The 22,687-nt window shown below is 40.0% G+C and overlaps 1 protein-coding gene across 2 annotated transcripts in view; it reads left to right on the forward strand.

Annotated features, from left to right (window-relative positions):
* ZNHIT6 (zinc finger HIT-type containing 6) overlaps positions 1-22,687 on the forward strand; it is a 121,281-nt gene that overhangs the window by 14,140 nt on the left and 84,454 nt on the right. For both annotated transcript variants that reach the window (XR_009557879.1, XM_035123685.2), the window contains exons 6-9: positions 704-772; positions 1,556-1,636; positions 2,103-2,183; positions 18,677-18,801. Coding sequence is in view for 1 of the 2 variants with exons in the window: in XM_035123685.2 (XP_034979576.1) it covers positions 704-772; positions 1,556-1,636; positions 2,103-2,183; positions 18,677-18,801 (356 nt within the window). In the remaining variant the exon portion in view is untranslated. The remainder of the gene's footprint in view (positions 1-703; positions 773-1,555; positions 1,637-2,102; positions 2,184-18,676; positions 18,802-22,687) is intronic.

A 22,687-nucleotide genomic window follows, 5' to 3' on the forward strand; every position in this document is an offset into this window, starting at 1 on the left:
CCAGAATATGTTTATAGCATACTCATTTTCTGCCTGGCCAGCTTCTAAAACATGACATCTTCATGCTAGCGAAACTTGCATCTTGCTTTCTGTGTAAATATTGCAAAGTGCTTTGCTCGTTACTATACTGATCAATCCAACAATATCTCAAGTGGGTATTTAATTGTACATAGCAACAGATTTGTCTACTGTTTTGCTACTGTGCATGTTTCTGTAGCAAGTTGCACTCAGCTGAATGTTTTATCTGCCCAATAGTCAAAGTAACTTTGCTATGGCAACAGTACATTGTTTCCAGTCACTGATATCAGAGCCTCTTAAACTTGATACTTGTATTTATATATATATAGCCTTGTATAATAAAAGAAGTATTATCACATCTTAAATATCAGGGAAGCAGCAGTTCATACATTTTAAGCTATACAGAATGTAAAGACACCATTGTGCTTTGAATTATGCAGTAGTCATTAGTTCTGTTCAATGTTGGGTTGAACTGACCTGTATAAACAACCCATGGTGGAAGTGATTTCAAGAAGTTTGTTACCTGTATAAGTGATCATGTGAACAATCCTTTCGTGGTGATATTGATCAACCTTATCCTACCACCTTGTTTATTTTGGACTCTGCCACAGAGCTCAGGCAACTGCATTTGTGATTAATAGTTTGCATAATGAAGTATTAATAGTCTGCACTGGTTTTGTTTCAGGGAACAAAAGTTCTTCTGGCACTTGAAGCTTCTATTTCCTCATAGTCATGCTAAATTCACAGAAAAAAGGTACCCAAATGTTTTTGTTAGCCTCTGCTTACCATGAAATGTAAACAGCTACTGTTGTATTGTATCACAGTTTGTTTTGCTTTTTGTTTCATAAAAATGATTACTGCAGTCTTCTTCGCTAAACAATAAACTGAATTCATAGCATAAAATTTAAATCTTGTTTTTAAAATACTGTGTCTGTGGCTTGGTTTAAAACCTATTGTTTTAAAATGTCCATCTTTACCACTGAGAGGTGTAACTGATCTGTTATAAAACTGAATGTGTTCCATAGTTTTTAGGTTTTATTAATCCATTCACCATGCAGTCAAGGGCAGGTCTGATCATTATATGGTCTTTGCTGACCCTGTTGCAACACATAGATGTTTCTTGAATTATTACCATCCATTTTGTATCTTGCTTGGTGACTACCATTGCTCAGTTAGGCACTTTCCCAGCTATAATTTCTTACCTAGAAAGGGTGGGAGAAAGCCTGTCTTCCCATAGAGCAGATTGAAAGATGTGGAAGATTTCTTTAAAATTAAAGCACCAGCTCATCTCTGTATTATGGAAAGGAGACATTTAGAACAGGAAAGCCTTTCCCCAAAGACCCTTGGTATTCTTGGACCAGTGTTAGAGAAGTCAGGTACTCTTTTCTTCTTCAATGTGCTCTTGTGCTACAGCCTTTTCCACAGCTCTGACACTGGGGCTTATATAACTACAGTTTCACACGTGTTAACTTGATGATTCTAGTTCTTGCCAGTATTCAGCTTCATGATTGATACACTTTTGTCTTTTTGTGTAAAGGGTTGCAGATGATAAGCCACTGTATGACATTCTAAAGCGGTATGTTGATCCTCAAGAGTCTGATCCTGTCATTCATCAAAGGTACGTGCTTCTAAATATTTAGCATCCTAACGTTCTGTTGAGATACAAATCAGTCATTAAAGCATATTGGGCAGTCTTGTGATGCATTGTGGCTTACACTCAACAACAACAACAACAACAACAACAATAATTTATTATTTATACCCCAGCCACTCTGGGCGGCTTCCAACAAAACACCAAAATACAGAAATCCATCAAACTTTAAAAGCTTCCCTAAACCAGCCTTAAGATGCCTTCTAAAGGTCTGGTAATTGTTGTTCTCTTTGACCTCTGGTGGGAGGGCGTTCCACAGGGTGCCACTACCGAGAAGGCCCTCTGCCTGGTTCCCTATAACTTAGCTTCTCATAGCGAGGGAACCGCCAGAAGGCCCTCGGCCCAAGCACATTACTTGGTCTGGTTTGTTTTGATTGAAACAGATTTCTTGTTACATGGCAAGGTTTATCTAATGTTACACCTTTCATTTCAGATTAAAAACCTATGCAATGTCCCCTCAGTCAGACATACGAATTTTAATGAAAGTGGAAAACAGACCACAAAACTCCATCAGGTAAGAGATTTAGTTTTGTTTTACAAAGCAGCAAACTCTGTATCTCCATATACCTTTTGAGTAGTAAGGTGGCTATAAAATGGCCAGCTTAGAAGAATGTGGAGTGAAATGTTGTCCCTTAGGTCCAAAATGCAAGACACGCATGGAAGAACGCAGTTACTTTTTTGGTAACTTGTGGTACTTTAGAGAAGAGCTGCTGCTCAGTGATGAAGTACATGTTTCATGTGCGAAAGAGCCCACATTCAGTCCCTAGCATCTCCAGGTAGGGCTAGGGGTAAGACCACTGTCTGAACCCCTAGAGCCACTGTGGTAGATGTAGACAGAGAATGGGGAATCTGCACCACAATCCTGTATCACTCACTACAGCACCAGCCCACTCAGTGGCTTTTAGGCCTTTTCAGTCCAAGCAGGTTTCCAGTCCTACCTTTCTTTTTGGCTCTGGGTTTGGCGACAAAGAGAAATCCACAGATCTAGACGCTTAACAGCATCCACAAAGGAAGTCCATAAATAGACTCGCCCACCTCAGAAACAACAGATGCAGCACGGGAGCTGAACTAATTAAGTCCCAGGCAAAAGAGAGGGTGGAATGTGAAAAGGAGAAGATGGGATTGTAAATTGCTCAGAGAAGTCAGGAAATGGTTATATAGTGTTGCCCTTACTTTAGAGTAAGTTCCATTGAAAGCATTAGGATCTGCTTCTGCGTAATCATGACTGGCTCCAGTTCTGTGAGGGTATCTGAATTGTGTGTTACCCAGAATTCCAAAAATATAATGTCTGAAATGCTGATAATACAATAATATTGTACAATTCAGATATAGGTGTTCAGGGTGATAACAGCTAGGTATCAGTAAAGAAATACTATGGCATAAAAAACAACAACAGGCTTGCTAAATATTCGAAGTACTAGACTCTCCCTCTGAGTAGGATGCAAAAGCCAATGATCAAAATCTGGATAAATTTCTGAAACAAATTTGCCATCTGGTAATGCAGTAGGTGACACTATTCTTTTTTCCTGTTGTTTTGGGGGGCAGTCAGTTCCAAGTGGGGCTTAGCTGATGCATACCGAATGGTTTTTTGCAGTTCATTGCGTTCCTTTTAGAAATATCTATTTGTCCTCTTCAGAATAAATTAATAACTTTGTCTAGTGCTTTATGTTTGGGATGCCTTCAGAATGACTTCATGCAGTAGGGGATATTGCTGTTTCCAGTAAAGGAAGGAAAGAAACTGCTGCCAAATTATACAATCTGGTTGGGGAAGTTCACCTTCTCCTTTTCCCAGGAGAGTGGTCAGACAAGTCTTTGTAACCAAAGAAGTTGATATTAATTGACAAAATGAGTGTTTGAGATAATTAATTAATTTAATTCAAAGTATAACACTACCCTGGTGATAATTCACAAATGACTGGTTTGACTTTCTGACACTTGACTGTGACAAAGTTTTATTGCAGGACAACCTTTCCCTCGAGCTATTTCTCATAGAATGCCAGCATTACCTGGTTTCTAATGCTCAGTTAGGTGTGTCTCAAGGGTACAGTTAAGTCTGGTTAATATCAGGGCAGATGTTAAACCATGTGGCCTGTGCTAGATCCTTAAACAGTTGACTAGCATGACACCTACACTAGCCGTTAATGGTATATATTTTTTCGTTTGTGAAGAGTCTCTGCTATATGTTTTTAGAACCTAAACACTGTTCTAGGGTTTTGATCCTTGTATGGTGGGGACCCCATCAATTGACTGCTGGTTTAGTGCTGTACTTCTGCTGATTCCAGTGCAGTAGACTCCAGCCTAAAAGCTAGTATTGGAGCATATGGGAATTCAGTGGGTGTCAATTCCCTGGTAGAAGGCATACATCAGCAGAATAGGGAAGGAAGCAATTTTCAGCCATTCATCTTCTCTTCTGCAGCCTTCCTCAGGACGGTTCCCTAACACTTCAGCGCAGAGGCTCGTGGAGGAAGAGAGGTTGCTGCAAATTGTCTCTTTGTCCATTTTGCTGATAGATGTCTTTCATCAGCAGAGCAACACCCATTAAATTCCACCTTGCGTATTTTTCTTTTGTTGCAGAATCTACTTTGATGGTTGCATATCGAAAGCACTAATTGGCCTGGTTCACACATAATGCTAAACCATGTTTTTAGCACTGTGGGCAGGCTTGAACAAATCTGGCCCAAATGAAGCTGTGGGCATATGCATATCCTCCTGCTCCTATTGCACTGAATTTAATTTTTATGAATCTGGTCTTAACATTATACAGTGGTACCTCGGTTTAAGAACAGTCCTGTTTACGAACGATTCAGTTTACAAACTCTGCCAAACCGGAAGTAGTGTCCCAATTTGCAACTTTACCTCGGTCTAAGAATGGAATCCAAACGGTGGAAGGGCACTGGCAGCGGGAGGCCTCATTAGGGAAAGCGCGCCTTGGTTTAAGAACGGTTTCGATTTTAACCTTGGATCCCAGGCTTAAATGTAATGCTAAGGGTGCAGTAAAACTGAAACTGAACAAAGCATCAGTCAGCCTCTCAGCTGCAGGGGAGCAGCAAGTGCAATGCTTCACTTGGGCTTATTGAGGCATATGGTGCTAGAGCAATAAACCATGGTTTATGCGTGAACCAGGCCATTGTTTACCAATCATGATATCTCAAGATGACCTTACTTTCTTTAAAGCTAGTGGTAGAACAGATGTATTTGGCGACTTGTTTCAAGCATAGTGTGGGAAAGAGACAGACTGCAAGTGAGTCTTGTAAGACTTTTGTGCTTAATGCTCTCTCTTGTTTGAAGTCCTTGTTCTTCGTTGAGGTAGTATAATCCTTTTCCTTATGTGAATTCTGCAATAAAATGTCAGTCTTAAGTTTTACTTTCAGAGCAGATACTTATTTCAACTGTGTGATATCCATTTTTGTGCCCAAATAGACGTTTCCTAATTCAGTTTAAGGATATGTAAGGATGACTGTTACCTTTCAGTTTTGTCAATGCCTTAAGTTCTATCAGTGCTATTTTCCTATATAACTTAAAAGTTGGTAACTATTTTTATGGCATCTTCCAGACTGTGGGCCAAATTTAGGCCCATAAGGCCATGGAGATAGGCCTGTCAGGCCATTTTGGGTGAGCCACACCCACATTTCCCAGGCTCAGTGTCAAAAGATGTTAGGCATGGGAAAGTTAAAGCCGTGGTTCGAAACTTGAAGTGGCTGCTGTGAAGGAGAAAGAATCGGGTACACTGAAGAGCACATTTCCAGTTCCTTTGCAGATGCAGAAACCAAGGATAGAAAGCAAATATTTTAAGGGCTACAACTTGCTACCAGTCATTTTAGCACTTGCATGAATTATATACCCAGTAGCTGCAATCAAGTGGACAGTCCTCGACACAAATTTTGCTTTTTAAAAATATAACCATGATCTGTTGAATTTCACCCAAGCATAACAGGTTAACTTATAGCTGTGGCTTAGAAAACTTGTGGTCTATGAGGAGAATTTTTGAGAAGCTTTCTACCTCCTGTTCCCTTACCACTGTTCCAAGGAAAAGTAAACTTTTGGTGAAATGAATTACTCTTTAAGTACATCATTTTTGTGTGATCTTAACAAAGCTTTACATACCTAAAAGTCAAAAAGGATTTAAGAGTCATTGCTGTAGTCTCTGCATTTGTTTCTCATGTTGTGTCAGTTTCCTTGTGGGTATTTGCATTCTGCAGAAAAACAAGCTGGCTTTGTCTCATATGCTTAGTAAGAAAACTCCTGCTTACTTTAAATGCACTTTGAAATAACCATATGTTAGCAAGGGTGACTTGTGTCATTGTATCAAAAACCTGGCCAACCTTTAGCGAATGGGCTAGTAGAGCAACACTGGCTCTGTTCCAGATCTAGTTGCATATTTATCTACCTGTGACTAATAGGGGTGCCTTTTTGTATGCCCATGCACTTCATCAAAAGCGAACGGATGCAAATAAGCAGCACTTACCTTCAGATACAAATCGGATTTGCCTCTGAAGTTCCTGATCCAGCAAATAACCTGTGTGTGGACATCTCCTTCTGTTGCCGCAGCTCAGTGCCATTTAGAGTATCTGCTATTCATTCAGAAAGTCTCAGGTTCAATCCCTTTCTCCTAGTGCCCAGATTGGGGGCATGGGAAGAGGAGAGGGTGGGAAGCCCTGTTATACTATTAAGGACTCCTTGTGCTGGCTGTTGATAGTGCAGCAATTTAGTTGCCATTATGATGATGATTGTGATGTTCATCATTGCTTTATTAATAACCTTCCAAAACAACCATCTAAGTTTAATTTCCCCCTTATGGACTAGAAATGAATCAAAAAGTTTGCTAAGTTATTGCTTGTAGTATAGAAGCAGTCGATTAGGGAGCAATCAAAATGTTGCTAAATGTTATTAAATGCAATAGATCCTCAAATAAATATGGGGGATCTTAATATTGAAACTTGTCCCACTTTGAATGTTCGCATTCCAGCATTGTAACGTTTTCATTAGTTCACTGATTATCTCCATTTCCTTGTGATTCAGTCTGCTAGCACCACCTGTCTAGTCAGTTCTTATCTCTGGTTAACACCTCCAGAATTTTCAAAAGTATAAAGAAAAATGCTGTATATCTGAAGAGTTGCACAGAGCAAACAGTGCGTTTATAGGGTGTTGATAGTGCCTTAACTCAAGGGTCTATTCTGTAACCATCTTGTTGAAATCGTTTTAACCATCGTGACCTGTAACTGTTTTGTAAAAGTTCATACAACCCACAGACTTTCTGGTAACTTTAGAATGGAGGAATAAACACATATGTCATAGTATACAGATGTAGCTGAATATGAGCTGGTGTTTTGAGGTGAAAAGGGGATAAAGGCATAGCTGGGAATAGTATTTGTAGGATTGTTTCTTTCACTGGTTTTGAGATGGGAATCTTACATGTTGCTGTCAAAAAGAATCCCCAGAATGATTTTCCATTTTATGTTGCCAAAAGGGAATCCCTCTGTTTATCTCTTTCCGACAGTAATGAACTAGAACTGTTCCTCTGACCTTGTCATGAGAGGTTTGACCTTCCTTCCTTGGCAGAGAAGAGGGAACATGTTTGTTTTGCAAGGGTTAGTGAATTTTTGGCAGGCAGCAAATACAACCTTTGTAAGAATGTGAAGACCTGTGATGGGAATGTTAAAAGTACGGAGATTAAGATACTTGTGTTTTATAACTCAGTACGTGTTAATTGGGAAAATAACCTCAACTTTCTCTTATTCATGGAAGAAAACATGCCAAATAAAATGAATACATAGGAGTAACTATTCCTTTTCATAAAGTTTCATTCTCTCCACAGTAGATTAAAGAGTCGGTGTTTCTGTTCCCAATGGCCTTGTCCAGAACCACAAATGGCTGCATAGCGTTATGTAATGCTTGTTGCATCAGCTATTTATTCCCACTAGGTTTTGTTATAACTATAGTTAGGCAAGATTAGAGCACTATCGTGTGTCTCTCTGTGTGTGTATACACACACACACACACACACACACACACACGCGCTTGCACACACACAGGACCTTATTCTGGGGGTTTGGGAGACATAGTGGTGGGTCAAGTGGAGCTTATTTGGCATTTGCAGATCTGAAATCCATAACCTGGATCCAAATCTCATGGGAGGCTCATGGTTGCTCAGAATTGGCCAGCTGCAGAAACCAACAAGGGTCATTATGTCAGCCAGTGTGCAGATAGAATTCTATTTAATTGCACCATCAGTATCTTCAACTGTCCCTGAAGCTACTCATTGATCTTCACATACCCCTAAAAAAGAGACAGTGTGATTCTAGACCAGTGGTTCCCAACTTTTTTTGGTCATGCCCCACCTAAGCATCTCTAAAATCCCGATGCTCCCCCCCCCTGGTGACATATAATTCTTATTATTCAAAAAGTGAACTCCCATTCACTTGGAGGAAGCCTAAAAGGCCATTCACTGTTAATAACTCATTCTCGAATTGCCCCCCCTAAAAAATCAAATTGTCCCCCTGTGGGGCATGTGCCCTATTTTGGGAACCACGGTTCTAGACTATCATTGACTATGGTATACTGCTCAGCCAGTCAATATAGCTTTCACATTCAAGGTTTTTCTATGTCTTTCAGCTATTGGCCAGATGATCCCATTGGGATATTTTGCAGCAGGCATCACATACTGATGTGATTTAGTTTGGGCTAAATTGTACATTATGTAGCACAACAGAATCTATTTGTTCACATCACAGAAATGTCCAAATTATATCAAGATCATGGACTGTCCAGTGTCAATAATATACTGCTTACATCTGATGTTGGACCTGATGGAATGAATCTGCATGGGAATTGGTATAAGTAACAAGGGCAACTCTTTAACAATAAGCTGTGCTTAATCAATACTTATTTTTGTGGGATTTGTACTATGCGCCTTCAGTGTCACATTGGCATTTCCAGGGCAGCTTACAATTTCATAATATGAATCCAGAAGTGGCACGAACTCTCTTTAAAAGACATCATTGTGTAAGCAAGGTGAGAATTTGTATGCTGTGGTTTGAAACGGTGCCCTAGTTTGCTCTGTAACAAGCTTCATCAAAATCTCTGGACAAAATTCTAAGGCAGAGCTTTCCATGCTATATCATGACATGTTCGTGTGTCGGTGTGTTGTGTAAACGCTCCCCGCGCTCCTCCCGGGGCTGGAAAGGGGTTAGTTTAATCTCTGGTTTGGTAATAAAACTGAATTACTGTGTCGTGAAATGATGCATATCTAAAAAGTGTATCACCAACATGAAAAGTTCGGAAAGCTCTGTTCTAAGGTATAAGAGAAAAACTGCTGGGACACTGTTTGAAGCCAAACAGTTACTAGGTATTTCATACATGGAACATCTCTGCCCAAATCAAAATTTAATAATTTTGATCTATTCTCCCAAACCCCTGTTTAGGAAATTGGCAGATACAGGGTTTGTGGGGAAAACTTTTGATTAAGTAATTTGGTGGAGACTTCCATTGACAGGCAGCCCTACTGCTCCTAATCAATTTCCCATCAGTAGTGATGATTAGCTGCCAGAGTTTAAGCTCCTAAATGTATGCTTCAAACATGTTTCGGTTGATATAAATCCAGATAACTTTTGTGGCACACGTGTCATCTTTCCTACACTTAGATTACCAGTGCATAGCAAAACAATTATGTGAAAGTTTTGCATGTATCTTTTGCCATGGTAATTTGCTTGTACAACTTGCAACTTCATCAGCATATAACACCATTATACAGCAACAAGAAATGTATTGAACTTCCATTTTAAAACAAAAGTTCTCATTTGGTGTAGGAGAGAAGATTTAACATGATGATTCTGTATGTGCTACACGGTTCCCACTTCATAGTTAAGTTCTGCGTTTGTACTCTTTGACCATCTGTGTATTAAATTAGATCTCTCTTAGCTACAAAATTAACAGATGTTTATGAATTTCATTTATGTTTAAGTTAATATCTTAAATTCCCTCAATGTTGGTGTTTTGTAACTAGACCAGGAATCACCAACTTTTTGGGACATTTTGAGTTCTGGAGGCTGCGGTAACTTTAACCACCTATCTTTTCCCCTTTTAAGTTCTAGACTAGCTTTTCAAGCCTTTTCCTTTGGATCATTGCACTATGGAGCGTCACTGAACAGTGTTACCCTTGGAAACTGTAGGGGGTGTGCGCTTGTTTTCAGGGATTCCCTAACTACCTTTCATATTTCCTCCTATTGTGCCTCACTTGTTGCATATTTTCCTACCATCTGCTTTCCTGAGATTTGACTGCCATTGTGCTGCTGCCTTCTGTAAACTTACAGAGACGCAATGTGGCTGCTCTTGCAGGACAAACAATGATTGTTGCTAAGTGAATGGCTGTTTGTTGGATTAGGCTCTGAAATGTTTGCACTGGGCACTGTACCTTTACATCCAGGGAGGCCTTTCAGTAGAAATCAGGGCCTGTAGCCCTTGTGGCCTTGTAGCCCATATACATCTATCCCTCCTAGTTCCTAGTTTGGTTTGTTCTTATTTTTATTATGTATTTTGTGGCTTGTACATTGTAATGCTGTGTTGTGAACCGCCTTGAAATCTACAGATGTAGGGCAGAATAATAAAAAGGATGATGATGATGTCTTAAGGTTTGCCAGAATCTTTAGTCTCTTTCTACATCAAGCTAGCAAACAACCACCGGCTCATTGGTTTCCTTTCCAGGCTTGTCAATAAAACCTGGGTCTTGATACATGACTTAATCCCATGAGCCTCAGTGAGCTATTATCTGCTTCTTGCCTGTAGTCCTTTTTCCTGTGATGAGTATGGCAGAAAAGTACGGCTGGGAAAGGAAAGTGGCTTCTGTCTACTGCTGCATCAAAAGTGCTCTCCTGCTTTGAGTGTCATATCTTCTTTTTTATTGTCCTCAACATTCTCTTGGCTGTTTCTCCTTGATCAGTGCAGGATTCAGGCAGTCATGATTTCTACATAGTAGGTGATTTAATCGCCTCAGTTTTTGATTCATCAGTTGCCTGGATATGGTGGGGGTGCGGGGAGGACTCTTATGATCTGTCATAGGTTCTGTTTCCCTTTCAGGATAAGCTGCCCAAAAGCCATGAGATTTTGAGAGTGTGCTCCTAGCACTGGGTTCTTGAGACAGAATCGGGGTTCCTTTGATGTAATTCCAACTCCACAGTCAGCTCAAGCAGGAAGACACTTAGCTGTGTAAGGGGCAGCCATCATTTAACATTGATACCAAGATCTCTTTCTCGGGTGTGTCTCAGAATTCCATGTTTTCCATAGCAATTGTGGATCAGTCATATCTGTGGCAGGGCATGCTCTTGATCTGGTATTTTATCCAGGATACGAAGATGATCAGGATTGATTGGCAGCTTTGTGTGGCTCCTTTATTATGGACAGATCTTTATGTGGCAGGACTTACAGAGAATCTAAAACTGTGTAGGCATGGGGGAATCTATTAAGATAGTCCATTGCCAGGTGGATCCCGGTGGTTTCCTGAAAGGTCTTGGGGTTTTCCTACTGCAAGCTAGAAGCTAGGCAAATCCTTGCCCTATTAAGAGCTTGTGTAATGAAGTGACAGGAATGATGACTAGAACAAAGATGCTAAGCTAGACCAGACCTGACCAATCAATCAATCAATCAATCAATCACAGATGAGATCTGATCTTAGACCCTACTGCATAGCAGTGATTGTGGTGAAGGTACTTCTTCCCAGTTGTTGCATCTGCCATGTGGTGGAGCTGTCCTAAGTGACTACAAGTGGCATGTTTTAAAGACAAAAATGTCCTTCAGATGTCAGACACACTCTAGGGACTTTCTCTTCATATATTGTCATGTCCCCCATTTTGGTTTACATAGGCAAAGATGCCTGTGCCGGTTTACAATTCACATGATTATAGTTATATAGCCTGACCTCTAAAAAGTGGAACTTATCCCCCACAGAGGTATGTGTGGCGTCCATGCCACTTATTTTTTGAGTAGACCTTAAAAACCCATCTTTTTCAGAATCCTTTCTCCTAAACAACACCTATTCTCTTGTGTAGCTAATGCTCCCATTGCTAGTTTTAGGCTGAAATTGTAAGCCACTTTGGGTCAGCTATATTCCAAAAGATAATAATAATTATAATTATAATTATTATTTATTATTTATACCCCGCCCATCTGGGGTATAAATTTACAACAGAAAATTGAAATAAAATAATCTATTAAACATTGAAAGCCTCTCTAAATGGAAGGTGGCTGCTTATAAATAAACAAACCTTCATGTAATAGAGAATTAAATGTAAAGGATATGTCCTATTAAAAGTCAGGCTTTCATGGTGAAATATGCTTCATGAGGCAAACAATTTAAACTAATTATTTTTTGTTAGCTGGGCAAAATGTCTTAATTGGAGCTAAGTAGCAGTGAAGGGAAGATAATTGCTATCCTTCCTAAAAATGCTTCTGAAGCAGCATCTTGATCTTTAGCTGGCAAATACGCAAGTGAGTGGTACACACAGACATTTTTGGTTAGCTGAGGTGGAATATTTGATATAATTTCAGTGTACAAAGCATATCTATTTTCAGGAAGTTGCATTTTATTGTAGTGTTGTAATCCTTTTTATAGGGGCTTAAACCAAGTTATGGTTCAGGTGCCAAAGCTTTTTATGAATCCTTTCGGAAAACATTAGCTCCCTTAATACTTCACAAATATGAATGATCACATTAGTAACGAGACAAACGTAAGTGTAGAGTTTAAGATATGCTATAGTTGTAGGTGGAACTGAATTTTATAATCCAGAATGTAGTTTTTCCCCTTGCTGTATAACTGAGAAGAGCATTTCACTATTTTCCTGTTCACAAATCATAACCACAAGGAAGAGTTATTCACCACTTAGGAATGAATGTCCATCTGTTAGTTATTATCTCTGCAGCACTGCAGCCCCTCAAAACTAGTACTTGAAAGGATTCTTAAGTGCTGTGGACATCTCCTCTGTGTTCTAACTCCCCCTCCCAAAATGGGGTTAAACCTTCTGCATTATTAGTAGCAGTAGTACTGAAATTCATTTATATTTTGAGTTTTGGCAGTAATATTTCTGTTAAGGAATGCTCCAATAAAATGGGATGGTGCCCATAGCTGCTTCAGGAAGTACTTCCATTTTTCATTGTATGCTGATGTCAGCATGTTTCGTGGGGGATTTCAAAGCCTGTGTTAAAAGAGTTTTTTTTCCCTCTCAAGAAGTAAAATACATTGTTTCAGTGAAGATGCTTCAATGGAGCAGTCATGCTTTATCATAGGAGAGTAGACTCAACGGGATTTTCATTTTTATCTTTAATCGCAGACTACAAAAATGCCGTTATTAAAACGAAAGGCTGTGCAAATGACATGCAGGAAGGACTGATCTTAGCAGGGAATTTCCTGCTGTCTGAGCTGGCAGGGATGACTGAGTTCACCACTAAGATAATAGCTGGAGGCTCCATGGGAGAGGTATACATTTATGATGGAGGGTTCTGTAGAATGCAGCAGTTTTCAGAAGGATTAGTTGGCTGCCTTTTTGGCCTTCTTGCAAGCCAGTAGGCTCTTTCGGAGCTTAGGCGGCTTCTGGTCAGTCATAATGGACAAAATTAAAGCATTAAAATGCAGGCGCAAAGTTCTTGCCAGTATTCTCTCTCTTCAGTATTCTCTCTCTTCAGCATCATCGTTTTTCTTGGGGCACAACAAGTAAATCCATTCCATCATGTTGCACTCATGATACTTGTTCAGACGCTGTTTGAAATCCTTTAATATGGTAGTCGTTACAGGGCAATTCTAGAAAATGCAGTCTTTTTACACACACACACAAATTGCAGGTGTGTACATCGTGATCTTATTTGTATGTCACTTTTCCATGCTAGAACCATGCTCGAAAAGAGTGGCTCACAGCAACGCACAGAATAAATGCAACATTTCATGATGATGCTTTAATAGTTACAAAGCAGAACACAAAGTCATGCGAATATCACTAAGGGCAAACAAATATCTCATGTTAATAAACACTGAAATAATGCCTAACAATAAAGTCCAAAACGTCCAAATAACAGCAAAAACGATACCACCAACCCCAGTTGGCAGGAATGCTGGGCAGGGGGGAGCTTGCCCTTGATGATTCCAGCAGACTGTCCCCTGTATCAAGGCACTAGAGCCTCATATTCCTTACAATGGTAAAAAGGTAAAGGGACCCCTGACCATTATGTCCAGTCGTGACCGACTCTGGAGTTGTGGCGTTATTGCGTTATCGGCCAAAGGAGCCGGCGTACAGCTTCCAGGTCATGTGGCCAGCATGACAAAGCCGCTTCTAGCGAACCAGAGCAGCACACGGAAACGCCGTTTACCTTCCCACTGTAGCAGTACCTATTTATCTATTTATCTTACAATGGTATTACTGCTTAATTGGGAGGGTGGCACTGTGGTCTAAACCACTGAGCCTCTTGGGCTTGCCGATCAGAAGGACGGCGGTTCAAATCTGCATGATGGGGTGAGCTCCCGCTGCTCTTTCCCAGCTCCTGCCAACCTAGCAGTTTGAAAACACACCAGTGCAAGTAGATAAATAGGTACTCCTGCGGCAAGACGGTAAATGGCGTTTCTGTGTGTTCTGGTTTCCGTCACAGTGTTCCGTTGCGCCTGAAGCAGTTTAGTCATGCTGGCCACATGACGCAAAAAGCTGTCTGTGGACAAACACCGGCTCCCTCAGCCTGAAAGTGAGATGAGCATCGCAACCCCGTAGTCGCCTTTGACTGGACTTAACCGTCCAATGGTCTTTTACATTATTATTATTACTACTACTACTTATCATTAGACTTGTTACCTAAAGGTCTCCAGGCAATTTATACCCATTTTAAAACATACAACAGCCACACAAGCAGAACAGCATCATCTCAGTCCATCAGTGGCACAGGGGGAAAGGGTAGCGTTCACCTGGTGCTAAAATGATGTCACCAAAGGTACCGGGTGGACCACAAATTTCACTAAAAGACAAGTTCCTGAACGTGTCACTAATGAGACCACGGCCTCTGACTTGTGAGAAATCGATCTATCTTAAAACCTCCCACCCTCAAGGATAAAATTCAAGAATGCCAATTACAATTGTGCCCTCTTAGTCGAAAGCCCTGATGGACCACAGACCAAGAGCCCATTTTGACCAGCACAGATGCCTGTCGGAAGCCCACAAGCAATGACAGGAGCACAACTGCCTTCTCCCGCTGTTCTCCCCCAGTGACTGCCATTGAGAGGTGTGTTGCCTCTGATTCTGGAGCCAGTATTAAGCATTAACAGTAACCACTGGTGGGTTAGGCTGAGAGAGTGCAACTTGTTCCAAGGACATGTCCAAAAGTGGTCTTAAGGTTGGGTGGGTGGGTGGGATTTGTTCCTTGAAATACATACTTTGGGTGAGGGAACAAGTTTGTTTTCTCCTGCTCTGGGGGGTAGGGCTTGAGCCAATGGCTTCAAGTTACAAGAAAGGAGATTCTGACTAAACATACGGGGGGGGATTCTGACAGTAAGAGGTGTTGGACAGTCTTCCATGGAAGGTTGTGGGCTCTCCTTCCTTGGAGTTTTTTAAGCAGAGGTTGGATGGCCATCTGTCATGGATGCTTTAGCTGAGATTCCTGCATTGCAGGGGGTTGGTATAGATGGCCCTTGGGTCCCTCCCAACTCTACAATTCTATGAGTCTTTTTGTTTTTGTTTATTGCTGGTTTTATATGCGGTTTGTTTATGGGTTTTTTTAATATTAACTTGCTTTGTGCAAAAATGTGATCGACAAAAGCAATAAAAATAATATTAATGGTAAAATATTGGTCTAACATTGTCATTTACTTTGAAACACTTAATATTTGCAACAGTTTTTTGGGGGAGGGGTGTTTGAAGTGCAGCGAAATGTGTTGATAGATTTTATAAATGGGACACTTTTAAATTTATGAATGCAAAACAAATCAAAGCTGTATTTGAGAGAGAACAGAATACAGTTAGCAGTTTGTTTGTTTTATGGGGAGAGGGAAGCCAAGAAGGTAAAAGCAAAATAAAATAGTAAGTTCCAGAGATTTAGTTAGCTCCCTACAGGAAAAACTATTCTCTTAAGATTCTTTTGCTCTTCGTACTGCACCAAAGTCTTGGCTATTTGCCAAAAGCTGTCACTGTCTGTCAACCAATAAAGTTTACTTAAAGCTATGCCTTGGTGATCTAACACTTGAATAATTTACTATCATAAAATAGTTTAAAGTACAAATGTTTTATGCTATGCCAAGCTGGACGCTAAAGATGTTTTGTCTAAAACATGAGATAATGGAAAGTGTATTGTGGCATGTGAATGACTTTAGCCTTTTGGTGGTAAATGTTTGCTTAACCAGAAAAGAATGTGTTGAGACTCTTGCCAATAGAAAGGTATTGCCACATTTTGCATTAAAGTACTGTAAATAAATCAGTAAATATGGTTCTGTTCATGTGTTAATCCACAACTTATGAATGCATTCATTGAATAACAAATGCAATATACTGTTATCCTTTTTAAAAGGTTTCAGAAAGAGCTGGTCATAATTACTCTGGGTTGAAAGAAACATGAAACCAAATATTTTTATGATGATTGAAGTTGGATTTGAGGGACATAACCATTGCTTAAAGTTCTTTCTTCCAGAACCAGGAAAAGCAAGTTGCAAATTTTTAACATCTTGACTTTTAAAAATCTGACTCCTGATACAGTGTTATGCAATAAGAAGTGAGGTATACCAGTAATATCAATTTAAAATATTGTGGTAACTGGTAAGGAATTCTACAATAGATAATACAGTTAGTTGGTGGAAGTCAAGGCTAGGCAACATACTGGGAATCTATTTCAGGCAAATACTTTATATCTTAACTTTTTATTCACTGGATTTAGTAGATTGGTGGTAATTGAGAAATTACAGCCCACTTTGCTTTTTTGTAGTAATTGCTCAGATAGTATCTGAAGAAGTGTGCATGCACACGAAAGCTCATACCAAAAGCTCATACCAAAATAAAAACTTAGTTGGTCTTTAAGGTGCTACTGAAGGAATTTTTTTATTTTGCTCAGATTGTTGTTGTTTAGTCGTTTAGTCGTGTCCGACTCTTCGTGACCCCATGGACCATAGCACGCCAGGCACTCCTGTCTTGCACTGCCTCCCGCAGTTTGGTTTTTGGCTTTTAATGCATCCTCCCAAGAAGGAGAAAGTCTCCCTTATATGGAATTGGCTGGCTGATCCAAATCACATGGATGAGCCAGAACACACAAATAAAATGAGGTTTTCTTTCGGGAGTTTAGTTTGGAGCTGCTGGTGTGAGTAGCTGTGGATTATACTATGAAGTTATGGCATTTTAAATTCTATTTCCACAAACAAATACTGTAGTTCTTAATTTCATCAACTAGATTTCTGGTTTTGTTTCGCTACATAATTGTGCCGTTCTGTGACTTTCAAAGTTTTGCACATGTATATTGATATAATTTTATCCTACCTTTGCCATCTAACTACGATAGTTCTTAATGTTGTGAACACTAAAGTCAGATAGAAGATACCCTAATTACTGGATTTTATTTTATTTTTTGGAAAAGGAAGCATTTATATATCTCCCTCAAATGATTGAGCTACTTGTAAACATGTGTTCCCGACCTTTTTGAGCCCAGGACACATTTCTTCACAGAAGAAAAACCAGATCACGCAAAATACCTGCATCCCACTAAAACAAATAAAATGGACGGAGAAGGCAGCACTCCCCAAAACTGGTAACATCCCCCCCCAGTTTTTTTTAAAATAGAAAATGGGAGAGCCTTGGTGGGCAGCAAAGGAGGGTATACGGGTGCCATGGCTGGAAAGCTGCAAATTTATATAGGCGGCAACAATTTCGCACAGAGAATCTGGTCCCTGTGCACGTCAGTGCAGTGTGCATTACTGCCCCCTGTTATTCCCCACCTCCATTATACCCCCATTTTTCCAGGTCCAAAAGGACCCTCACGTTGCTCGGACATGCCTAGAATGGTCATATTATTTATTGAGTTTAATCAAGTCACTCTTGTTACTAGAGGAATACGAAAACGAAAGAATCATAAAAGGGTTGCAAGTGATATATATCCACATCACTTGCAAAACCAAAGTTTGATACATGCCTGCAGCCCAAGTTATATTGAAGAGCCTAAAAATGAACCATTTTTTCTGTTTGTGTCTCGAGGCAGAGGCCAACAACCCAGCAGAGAACTGCACATTGGTACGGAATGTTGAGCTGTGGGCATGCAATTGCTGCTTCAAATACTAGAATGAGCTTTGGGGGATTTCCAGTGGCAGCCTGGGAATGTGCCTCCATGTATACAGCACAGCATACAAACTGAATTACGTGTGTGTGTGTGTGTTTGTGTGTGTATATATATATATATATCTATAAACAGTGGTTTCGGTTGACTGACTCAACAGGTTATGAAATGTTTGTTTTACTTCCAGGAAGCTGAAATTTGGTTCACATCTATCCCAGAGTACACTGATAGCCTCCCTTTCAGATTTTTATTTTCTAACTCTGTCCCTTAAAATGGTGGAGCTAATCCTAAATGGCCATGGTACTTCAGCACTATCAAGAGAAGGGAAGTCTGAAGTGGGAGGTTTTTATGACGTAATCAACAAAACGAGACCTGGAATTACTTATATAGGTTCTTATTCCAGCACAAACTACGGCGGTAGCCACACTTTGGCCACAATGTTGGATTGCAGAACTGCCCTTTCCTTTCTTGGATTTGACGAGTGCAGAGCGCAGCACGGCGTGGGTGCCATAGTGAAGCCAATCCAGCACCTCTGTGCTTCTTACATCGCCCCCCTTGGTAAATGGCAGCAGTGATTCCCGTCAGCAAAACAGGTGTGCAACACCGCCTTTGCAGCCCTACTGCCGCTACTGGATTTGGAGGAGGGGAGATTTGTCGCGATGCCTGTGAATAAGTTTGATTTGCTAACGCTTTCAAATATCTGCTTGCCGATAAACCTTTGCAATTACTTTTTCAAAGGTACGAAGAACTGGATGCCAGCAAAGGCCTTCGAGACAATTTGAAAGGGAAGGTTGTCATAGAATACCCAACTTTGCATATTGTTTTGAAGAAATTCCAGACGGATATGGTGATTCTTGGCCAGGGTAAGAAACTATACATTACAATGCAATAACATTTTATGCAAACAAGAATTAAGGCTCTTTATCCTGTTAAAACCAGGAATGAGCATCAGCTTGTAAATAATAAAGCATTTTGCCCTGTTGCAATTATGTTAATAATAATGATAATGATAATGATTATTATTATTATTATTATTATTATTATTATTATTATTATTATTTATACCCCACCCATCTGGCTGGGTTTCCCCAGCCACTCTGGGCGGCTTCTAACAGAAAAATAAAATAAAATAATCTATTAAACATTAAAAGCCTCCCTAAACAGGGCTGCCTTCAGGTGTCTTCTAAAAATCTGGTAGCTGTTTTTCTCTTTGACATCTGATGGGAGGGCATTCCATAGGGCAGGCACCACTACCAAGAAGGCCCTCTGCCTGGTTCCCTGCAACTTGGCTTCTCGCAACAAGGGAACCACCAGAATATATATATTATCCGTGTATATGCTGATCCCTTCTAGTTAGGTTTCAAGTCATTTAATCACTGTAATACCATTAGCATTTTATGTACCAGTTTATGATAATGTAAAATATACCTGTTGTTGTTGTTTAGTCATTTAGTCGTGTCCGACTCTTCGTGACCCCATGGACCATAGCACGCCAGGCACTCCTGTCTTGCACTGCCTCCTGCAGTTTGGTCAAACTCATGTTTGTAGCTTCGAGAACATTGATCCCCTTCATGGATCAATGCCTTGTCATGGCGAAGGGGCTTGAATAACTCAGAGAAGCTATGAGCTATGCCATACAGGGCCACCCAAGATGGACAGGTCATAGTGGAGAGTTTTGACTAAACGTGATTCACCTGGAGAAGGAACTGGCAAGCCACTCCAGTATCCCTGCCAAGAAAACTCCATGGACAAAATATACCTAAAATGCGTCAAAAGCATAGTTCCGGGTTTTTGAGCCATCACATTTGATAGGGTAGACAAACACATACCTGTTATATGAATAACCTTCCAGACAATTTTGCAGCATAGCATTTGTTAACATCTGCAGCTGATTTGTTTTACCAGATCAAATGCCTGCTTGGTAGCTGGAAGTTTGAAGGCACCAGGCAATGCTTGAATATCTCTTACAAATTATGGTTGGTTACATAACTGAGAAAAGTTTGCTTCCTCTACTGTGAAACCTTCAAAATACCTTGGAACAGAATTATTCCATTTCTTTTTCCTGGTCATATCCTATATTCCAGAGTCAGTATGCTAGGAAGAAATAATATTTTAATATTCTGCCACATAAATATGTTAATGTTTCTATTGGACATGATGGCTATATGCTACTTCCAGGCTCAGAGGAAGCATGGTCCAGATATCAGTTGCTAAGGCATAAAAGGGCTATTTCATGCATACACAGCTTGTGGATTTCCCTTAGCATCTGGTTGGCCACTGTGAGAAACAGGATTCTGAACTAGATGGGTCTTAGGTCTCATCTAGCAAGGCTCTCTTACATTCTTATGACAAATAAGGCATCCGCTAGATCTGAACATGCCGAAGTGATTTCGAGTTTTATAGCCTATACATTTGGCCGATATTTCTGGGTAGAGTGGATGCAAAAGAAAAAATAACGAATGCATCTCAAAGTGCTATCCGGTTATCAAGTGCAGCTTTAAAGAACCCAGTGGCATCTGGGTGGCCGGCTGTTTTGCAGCCAGACATATATTAGTAATTGGCACAGAAATGTTGCTTGGAGTCCAAATTGAATCAAGAATCGAAGGGTGACATGAAAAGTACCAAAAAGTTGTTGTTGTTGGGGGGGAGCTCTACACAACCTTACCTCTCTGGTTGCTGCAGTAACTTTCCAGTGTGCATAGCAACATATTTTCCTGCCATAGACTGACTCCATGTTATACCAAGATACCACACAGAAAAGGCAGTGTTTTGTGCTACCTGCAGACTCCCTTCCTCCTTTGGAAGGAATTTTGCTACGTTTTCAGGAGTTGAGGGTGCTGCACTTAATGGAAGATGAGCTTTTAAATGCAGCTGGAACGATGTTTAATCCCTTGCATTGTATTTTAGTTGTATATTGTGGTATTTTAGCGTAGCTCTTTTCTGTGCGGCAGTTTTTTGTTCCGATATTGGTTGTTTTTGCAGTTTTTAGTTCATGATTTTTAATTGTGTTATAAATTTAATTGTGTTATAAATACAAATAATAATTAACAAATAACAAAGATCAAACACTTCAGGGTAGGTTTCAGTGGTAAATGGCTACAGTGTTGCACTGGCAGTGCTGAGCAGGCACAGTAACGGCATACATCTTAAAAAGGGAAGATGCCATTGTTGTCTTCTGGAATAAGTTTGGGGCTACGGAAGCTTTTCTGATATTCTGCTTCACTTGCTTATGTTTCTGTGTATACATATGTCTTGTATATATAACCAGAGTACAAGGTGGTTTACATCAAAATAACCTTTTCCAAAAAGCTTGCTCTATAAGTATGTTCAGTAGCTTGAACAAAAAATAATAATCTAGCTGCTAATAGCATAATGTGGATCACACTTTTCCATTTGTAGAACATGTGAGCACTAGCTAATCTGAATGGGAAACTGAACCTTACAAAAGCTTCTAGCTAAGAAGCTGCTGTGAATTGTGCCCGATTGGCTGTTTCTTATCAAGCTTTTGCATTCCCATGGTATTTTAGTTGCCACCTATATAGAATTTTTCTATTTTATTTTACATAGATAGATAGTCAGTAGTAATGTGGATATAAGTGCAGGTCACAACCAAACACTTCTAGAATTGAAATATCGGAATGTTTTTTCTTATGAGACCCAAAAACTTTGAAAACATTCATGAGCCTATTGAAACAGCAGATTCTTTCTGTTCTGGTCACCTTGGAAACATATTACAGTGGGCCTTGCAATGAGATCACCAAAATTCTGGATTTATATTCTTGTCTTTGAATAAGATTGATATTTCATTAGTCACGTTTGTAACTGAGCAATATGTTAGAAAGTATGTGTTTTTCGCTGCTTAAATTGACAAAGGACACAGCCTGAATTTATATATGCATACACAATAAAATCCAGTATTCCCCTTAAAAAGAAGGCAGTGTTCTGCGATGAAAGTGTAATAGAAAAAGGGCCCTAGCCTTCAAATTAAAAGTAATTTTAAATCAGATTGTTTATGCTGCTTTATGGGGTTAGTATGGTTGGTCTTGTTTAAAGAAAGTACAGGTGTTCGCCTTTCTGTCTGCAAGCATAGTCACGGCTAGAATTACTAAAGGATTACAGAAGTTATTACAAGACTTAGGGACAAAAACATTTCTTTCTATCTCAGTACTCAGTACATATCTGGCATATAGATGTTAATTGATTATACACTAGATTTAATGTAGACAAAATGTGACCTCAGCCGTTTCTGGGTGAAGTGCTTTTATTTTCTTGTCTAGATTCCATTGAAGCTATACAGGTGCACACTTGATCCCAGTGTTACCCCTGCTGACCATCTGCTCAGCATTTCATGACTACATAGCAATTCCCCATTAACTCCATCCTAGTAATATTTCTCTAATAAGAAGCCTTTAGCCTCATATGTGCAAAAAGGCACATTGGCATTAAGCAATGTTAGTTAAATGAAAACACCCATAAGAAAGATTATGCGTATTTCCTTTGCAAACATGCAGTGTGTGTGTGTGTGTGTGTGTGTGTGTGTGTGTGTGTGTGTTGACCTCATCTAAGGAGGAGTTGGTAGGGCTGTGGCAGGAGAATTGGGGTGAACTGGAGGGTGGGAGAGGGAGGGGGAGGCTGACAAAAGGAAATGATGACATTAGTCAGTCCTGGGACTCTGGGCAGCTTGAATCTGTAACATCTTCACTTTGGCTCAGACTTGCAAACGCTATGTTGAAATGTTGAACTATACAA

This window comes from Zootoca vivipara, chromosome 7 (assembly GCF_963506605.1).
Source record: "Zootoca vivipara chromosome 7, rZooViv1.1, whole genome shotgun sequence".
Lineage (NCBI taxonomy): Eukaryota > Metazoa > Chordata > Lepidosauria > Squamata > Lacertidae > Zootoca > Zootoca vivipara.